General features: G+C 38.8%; 1 protein-coding gene across 1 annotated transcript; it reads right to left on the bottom strand.

Annotated features, from left to right (window-relative positions):
- Positions 1-1,037: 1,037 nt before the first annotated feature.
- Positions 1,038-2,008, bottom strand: LOC108073290 (uncharacterized). The gene has a single exon (XM_017164845.2). It carries the CDS (start codon positions 1,939-1,941, stop codon positions 1,153-1,155), a length of 789 nt encoding a protein of 262 aa, XP_017020334.1. The 5' UTR covers positions 1,942-2,008; the 3' UTR covers positions 1,038-1,152.
- Between the last annotated feature and the right edge of the window lie 6,294 nt (positions 2,009-8,302).

Below are 8,302 nucleotides of genomic sequence, written 5' to 3' on the forward strand. Positions count from 1 at the left end.
GAAATTGTCTGCTGGGGTATGATAAGGATGGACGCTTACTAATCAAACAATGCATCCTGCTTGAATGTGTTGTTATTTAACAGAATTTGTCGGAAGTAATATTCGATCCCTTATAACCCAGTGGCAACAATAGCTGAAGTCGAGCACACTTGATCGTGTATATGTGTATAAACTAACTAAATCAATTTGCATAAAATTTATAGGCGGAAATTTGAAATAGTATAAAACAATTATATTATTATATCAGCGAAATTTGTATCTATGATAATATATGGGATATTTCCTTAAGGCTCTACTTCTAGCTTAAAATATAATAGCCTGAAATGGCATTCAAAATGTTACCTGTGTTTTTAGTTTCCGAGTTCTGGAAAGGTGTCACACTCAAAAGACTCTGATAAATCTGTCCTTGAACTTTCTGAATATGGCTAAGACTGAGTCAAAACTGTCCAACACATATTAAGAGCTTCAAGAAAGAGGCAGAATTTCTTTACAAACAATATTGCGCAGGGACTCAATAGTACAAAATCAGTTGAAATTGACAGTTAGTGCCGCGGAGTTCTGGCTCCCTCTTTAAAAGGTGGCTAAGGCTTTTAATTTTAGTCTCTCCTAATGGTCAAATATGTATCTCGGCAACGCTCGCTTTAAAGTAGCTGAGCATTTCATCTTAACTTTTTACCAAAACGTATATATACGAAACTAAATCATTCCCGTAAGTTAATCGTACATGTATCCGAGCTTTTTGCACACCACAACCATTAGGGGCGCATAGGTCAAAGGGTCGGCGTCGCCACTCCCTTGACGCTCGCTGGCAGCTTCAGATGAACGCCGCCGATAGCTGGCAGAAAGTTAATTGCCAAGTTCGGGCTGGTTAACGAAAGTGGCCTGGAGTACTTAAGCAAGTACACATATGTAGGTACAAAAGTAGGTGTGCTGAGATGTGCTACATCTTATTGCGTGGCAAGCTTTAGCCAGTATTATTGCCGATTTTGCTATTTTCTCGGGGCCCCGTACGTCGGGACTGACTGGTGGGGGTGAAATAAAAAGCTTTTTATTAACAGAAATTTCACTTTTTCACTTAAAGAGTAATAGAATGAAGAAATGAATGTGTGGACCGTGATGAAAAATATTAAGCGAGCGCGGGAAATATACCATTCAGTTGGAATAAAACCCGAAGTTACTCCTCGGAACCAGCTTATCATTGGGCAGATTCCCTTGCTTGTTTTCTGCTTTCAATTCCCGCTGGTCAAGCTCCACCTCCGAGTGCTGGGAATCATTCTGCAGATCGTCGTCGCGCACAAAGTACACTCCATTGGCTCCGAATCGGACGCAGTTCAATTTGTACTCAAAGAATTGGTTGACCAGCACCTTGAAAACCACCGAGAGGCATACTTGAACATTGCCCTCGCCAATAGTCCGGATTTCATAAAGCCGTAGACAACTGAACAGCGGTAAAGGCAGCAGCAGCGGGACGCAGTAATCAGGTGGATTGCGGGCCGAGAACCCGAGGTTTGCCACTGTGCGCTGGTTCAGCTGAACGCTGAGATGCAAGCCCACGTCCATCCGACTGTACTCCACGATGGCGCAAATCCGTTGGTTGAACACCTCTCCGAAGCCGAGTACTACGCCCAAGCAGCAGCGGCAGGCAAACTCTGCGCAGGAGCACGGCTGCCACAGCTGGGGCAACTCCACAATGTTGCCATTCACGGGTGGGCGCCTGCCGCTCCGCAAAAGAGCCGAGTAACGCAGTGGCTCCAGCGGTTGTCCACTGAAGGGGTTGTATATCAGGAGTCGGGGAACTCCTGGAGCTGCATCCGATGCCTTCGTGGGGGGCAATGGCACAGACTGAGGACTTGGGTAGTATAGCTGAGCGTTCGTATTAAATGGCCTTAGGGCTGCCAGCAGACATATTAGTCTGGGAAAGTCTCGCAGCTGCCGTCGCATGACTGCTCAAGTTAGTTTCAGGTCCAGTTGGTGTTCTGTTAATAAAGGCACGGGGATTCCCAGGTGCGTGTTCTCGGCCGCAATTGTGAAAACAGAGTGTCTATTTGCATCCAGCGGAACTTTTCCAAATGCTCTGTTTACTATCACCGACCAGCCAAATGGCTCGGAAAATGTTTATTGACTTACATTACCTAGTTTTAGCTGACTGCGGTAAATGCATACCTGAAAATTGTGTCAATGCTAGATCGGTGCTATCGATACAGGTGAGCAGTTTGGAGGAGCCTTCATTCGCTTTGCTAGCTAATAGACACCCAGATAAGCTAGAACATAATTTGCATATTCATACAGAGGAGCTTATTAGGAGGCAACGGAAATTTGCACGCTTGAACATTACTCACGTGGGGGGTTTGTTTGTGACGGAGGAGTACACTAAATATGGTACATACTTGCATATGTATGTACATTTGTATAAAGAGTATATACAAACAAAATACTTTGACATAATGTGGAAAAATACGCGAATGACAACACAAGGGGCAAAGACTTATCCAGCATTTTAAATATTGTATGCTGGTTGGAGCAAGTGTTGGCGAATTTTTTTAAAATGCTGATTTGGATAAATGGATGCAAAAGAGCTTAAAATTAAAAATATTAATAAAAAGATATTATTGGTTTTCGGTTTATTACTTATGCTAGTGATATTATTGGTTCACTACCAATTATGCAAAATTGTATATATCGTTTAAAATGTATAACATAACATTTCTTATTAAAACCTAGTACAGAAATTTGACGGGGGAAAAGCCTAAACTGGCAGTAAAGTAAAGAGTACCTTGAAAAGTATATTTTCATTAGGCTATACGTTTATTGCTTCCTCCCTCCATCACTGCATTATACCTACCGATATTATTCAGAAAAAAAACAGAAGTCAACCTTCCTAGTTCTTTGACACTGAGTTCACCCAACTAAGCAGAAATCAACACACAAATAAGGTAAGGTACACAGTCAAGGCCTACAATACACCTATAATCCGAGTACCGTATAAACAATATCATTAAAATTATATAAAGATATCATTAAAATTTAAAATTTTCAAAAAGGTGTTTAAATATTTATATGAAAACCTTTTTTTTTCAGCATTCAATAACACATTAACAAATCCTTAAAATATTCATGTTTTTCATGCCACAGCTTAGTTCGTGCGAGAGCTTTAGGTAAAAGTAAATAAATTGTGTTTCCTGACTAGCTGTTTTGGAATCTTAATACTCAGCTGTTGATGTTGATCAAAAATATATATATTTTAAGGATCATAAATGATTCCTTCACTGCGTAATTACTTTTAATCCGATGACATCGGCTTTAAAACAGGCAGCTTTTGTAGATATACTGGCAGAGAAAGAGTATAACTTATAACTTAAAACGATTATAGAGTCAGAGTATAACTTAAAGGGTCAAGTCAATTGATAGGCAGAAAGTGCACCTACATATGCAGCTGAAATGTGTCAGGAAATTACATGACTTTTTGTAATAGGTTATTTTCATAGCCTGCTGAACCCCATAAAGTCGATTTAGCTATGTATATACATATGTCCGTTTGTCCGTCCGTATGAAGAAAAAAATGAAGAAACTATATCTAGAGCTACCTAAAATAATTTAACTAGTTTTTGATAATATTACTATTAAACGTCACAAAAAAATGTTAGCAATCACATCACAAGAGAACGGCTGGGCCAATTTGGCTCAATTTTTTTTCAGTTGTTTGTAATTGCCAGAAGGTTATAGCATAAGAAAATTTTGGGAAAACCTTCTGGAAAAGTCCCAGCGGCTCAACAGATGTACACACTGTTGTATGTAAAATTCTGAAACACCCTACAGAGATCATAGCTGCGTTGAGATTGTGTATCAATGAAATCGGTAAAAAAAATATTGAAACAAATAAATCGAGTTAACGAAGCATTACCAAATTGAGCTTAAACAATTGGATATAATGCCTGCTGTTAGACGATCAAGACTTGGACTGCGTTCAAGCAATGCAATAAGTAGTCCGAATTTCCGTAATAGTCGGACGCAAGAGGAACGTACAGAAATAATTGAAAGAGAAGAACGGCCACCAGCGACAACGTTGACAAATTTCTTTTCGACATGCGAAAGCAATCCGTTCGCAAGGGCTTTTCTCTATTCTGAGATGCCACATGGAACACTGCATCGAAGAAGTTTCAAAGCCGGAAGAGAGGTGATGCTGTTGCTGGCATCGCTGATGTCTATTCGACTGATGCGCTCGGACGAATATAAACAGTTCATCTACGTCAAGACGAATGCTTCTATCATCGCTTGCTTTTGGTGAACATTAGAGGCCCTACATCCTTCGAGTCGCTGCGTATGTGGATGGTGCGCTGTGCGCCACTTTTCGGGAGGCTTGCCAACGTTTGAACTTGCTCGAAAAGATACTCATTTGGACTCAACGCTCCCCGATGCCACTGTTTCTGAGTCAATGAATCAAATCCATACATTATTCGCAATAATCATAGCTACGTGTCATCCGTCGAACCCGACCACATTGTGGGACAAATACAAGGATCAAATGGTGGACGATATTTTCAACAGAGTACGCAGGACAACTTCTAATGTGCATGCTCATTTGCGGCAGTCTACTATCGACATTATAAATTCCAGCGCCAAATCGTTCAGTGCACGATACTTTTATTCGCGAATTTCAATGGGAGCAAAACTACAATCAGGATAACCTGGCCGAAAGAGTTCGAACAAATGTGCGGCTGTTGAATGCCGAGCAGAAGAAAGTGTACGATTCGATAATGAAGGTTGTTGACGATGAAACGGGAGCCTTATACTTAATCGATGCTACTGGTGGGACAGGCAAGACATTTGTCATTTCGTTGATTCTGGTAACGATTCGATTAAGATCTCAAATTGCGTTGGCTGTTGCATAATCTGGCATTGCTGCCAGCTGAACAACGTGATTCAAGCGACGATCATCAAGGGCAAATTTAAAGGAGAGGAAGTTCTTATCCCACGAATTCCGATTATTACAACAGATCTTCCATTCCAATTCAAGAGGATTCAGCTCCCAGTTCGATTGGCATTTGCGATGACAATCAATAAATCGCAAGGGCAATCGTTGAAAGTCTGCGGGATAAATCTGGAATATCAATGTTTTTCACATGGGCAGTTATAGGTAGCCTTTTCGCTTGTGGGAAAGTCGTCATCATTATTTATTTTTGCACCGGAAACCAAAACAAATAATATTGTTTATCACATCGCTCTCCACCGATTTCGAGTCAAAAAAATTTCACAACAAATTTAAATTACCATTATTCTATTATTACTCTGGGGTTATATGAAGTCGTGAAATTGGGGCGAGACAAAGTTTGCCGGGTCCTCTAGTTTATTTATAAATCTTAACAAATCAAGTTTTTTTCATACCTCATAATATTTGTCTACATTTAAAAACTAAAAACAGCTTCACAAACTCTCCAATAAATAAAAAAAAACTATTTTATAAGTTCACAAATTTTGGCTGAACAAAATAATAGGTGTAGGACGATTAATTTTCAAATCATATCGATTTTTCAATAAATTTGGTCCTGTTTCAGTTTTATATCAATAACCGGTATATCCGCCATTATTTTTTAGGACTTTCTCCATTCGTCTTGGCATGGACAATATTAACTTGCGACAAGTTTCAACTGGGATGTTGTACCAAGTTTTTTGGGCAATATCCCAAAGTTAAGCGATATTTTGGCAAAAAGTCCTTCCAACTTCTCTTTTAAGTTCACCCCAGCGATTCTCAATGGGATCCGGGGGCCACTCAAAAACATCCACATTTTGCTCCCGGAACCAATCCTTTACAACTCGCAATGAGTGTTTCGGGTCATTATCCTGTGAACTTCCATAAAAGTGGCATATTATCCTCGGCATATGGTAGCATCACCGTCTCCAATAAGGTCTTATGATCTAATGCAAATTTTTTCCTCATCTGTAATTTTGCCGTCCGGCGCAAAGGAACCCTTTGGGCAATCCTACCTGGTAGGTTTGATGTTGCCAATCGTCGCCGGACGGTTCGTGAGGAAATAGTATTCCCAATTTCCTTTGCAATTGTCCTGGATGACATGCATGGATCGCGTTTAACCAATTGAACGATGCGATTATCGGTCGTTGATGACGATTTTCTGGGTTCTCCCCGAGTTTCTACTCTGTTTTCCGGCATTTCTAACAAAGTTTTGAGACCGTTTCATTAATGTGGCAATGCATTTGTAGGTTTTTCCTTCATCTCGAAGTCGTCGGACGAGTCTTCTTAATTTCTTAATATCTTACCTTTTGCAACTAAATTCTATTTTTAATTAATTACAAATAAATGTTGTGTGTCATACACCTACAGTGACCCCATCGCATAATCGGACAAGTACCTTCTTATTATAAATGTGCTCAAAAACTATCAAAAATGTTCGAAATGGATCGGTTCCTTCTGTTTTTATTCAAGATTAACATTCTTATTATCAAATAACATACAAAAAAATAACATATTTCCAGGAAAACTCTTAATTTATAAACTAAAACATAATTATTCCATTATTTGACGCTCAACGTATAATCGGACAAAGAAAAATATGAATGAAAAAAATCGGAAAAGGATACATTTAATATTTGGTTGCGAATCCTTTGTTCTCTAGAACAGCTTGCAAGCGCCTAGGAATGGATTTCACAAATTTTTGGCACACTTGCGGCTCAATGCAGTTCCATGCTTCCAACAAAGCTTCCTTGAAGCCATTTATAGTGTTAAATTTCTCCTGGTACACTCTTCTAGCCAATTCTTCCCAGAGATGTTCAATTACGTTAAGGTTGGGGCTTTGCGCTGGCGTTTCGACCACTTTGGGACAATTATTGATCAACCAAAGCTTTGCAACACCCGATGTGTGCTTAGGATCGTTGTCCCGGTAAAAAAGCAAAGTTTTTGCGATACCCAATTTATGAGCACTTTGCTTTACATTTTCTTTTAAAACATTTAGGTAACCAACTTATCCATAATGCCATCTATGAAATGCAATTGGCCCACTCCAGCACTGGACATGCAGCCCCAAAACCATCACAGAACCTCCTCCATGCTTTACTGTGGCTCTTGCGATTTTGGGTTCAAATTCGGTATTTGGTTTACGCCAAACAAACTTCTTTCCATCGGATCCATGTAAATTAAATTTATTCTCATCAGTAAATAGAACCTTTAATTAATTAATAAAAATCAACAACAACTTTTTCGGAGTTCATTAACTATTATATTACCGTCTTCCAAAAATCCTCTGTTTTCATCCAATATTCTTTTGCATATTTAATGCGTTTTTATACCCTTGCAGGGTATTATAATTTCAGTCAGAAGTTTGCAACGCAGTGAAGAAGACGTTTCCGACCCTATAAAGTATATATATTCTTGATCAGCATCAACAGCCGAGTCCAGCCATGTCCGTCTGTCCATCTATCCGTCTGTCTGTTTCTACGCAAACTAGTCCCTCAGTTTTAAAGCTATCTGAATGAAACTTTGCATATAGTCTTCTATATACCCTCACTGCTATATATGCCGGAACGGGCCGGATCGGACGACTATATCATATAGCTGCCATACAAATGTTCGATAAATTTTTAGAAAAAAAATTATAACTTTGCTGTTTTACAACATTTTTGCACCATTTTTCAAACATTGCCATTTTATATTGTTTCTGAATTTTGGTAAAAATTTTATGAAAATCGGACGACTATATGATATAGCTGCCATAGGAACGATCGGGAAATTAATAGGAAAAAAATTATAGCTTCGTTGTTTTTCAACCAATTTTTATCTACTCAAAGATATATGCTTTTTTTATTATTCTAGAATTTTGGTATAAATTTCATAAAAATCGGGCCATATAGCTGCCATAGAAGCGATCGGTTTATGTATAAAATATGTAAAGCTGGGAATGTAAAACTGCAACTGTCAAACTGTAAACATAATAAGTATAGGTAAAATGTAATGAAACTCTGTTTTCTTGTTTTCTTGTTTTGTTCTTGGGGCTAATAAAGGGCTTCTTCCTCGCAACTCGTCCGAAGTAATCAAATTTATGTAAAGTATTACGCACAGTATTGAGACACACATCTTTACCAGTTCGGTTTTGTAAAGAAATATTAAGTTCTTTAGCAGTTTTGAAGGGATCTTGTTTAATTTCTTTTAAAACCGACCGCTCTTCTCGGTCATTTAAGATTCTGTTTTGGCTTTCCCTGCTTTTATTGGCAAATCTAAATTCATCACGGAACCTCTTAATAATGTCGTGGACGGTAGATTTGCTTTTCCCAACTAATTCTGAGATTTCTCTTA

Source organism: Drosophila kikkawai, chromosome 3R, assembly GCF_030179895.1.
Source record: "Drosophila kikkawai strain 14028-0561.14 chromosome 3R, DkikHiC1v2, whole genome shotgun sequence".
Lineage (NCBI taxonomy): Eukaryota > Metazoa > Arthropoda > Insecta > Diptera > Drosophilidae > Drosophila > Drosophila kikkawai.

Bases quoted from the DNA above. Each gene is read 5' to 3' on its own strand.
- LOC108073290 (XM_017164845.2), bottom strand. From the start codon at position 1,941: ATGCGACGGCAGCTGCGAGACTTTCCCAGACTAATATGTCTGCTGGCA.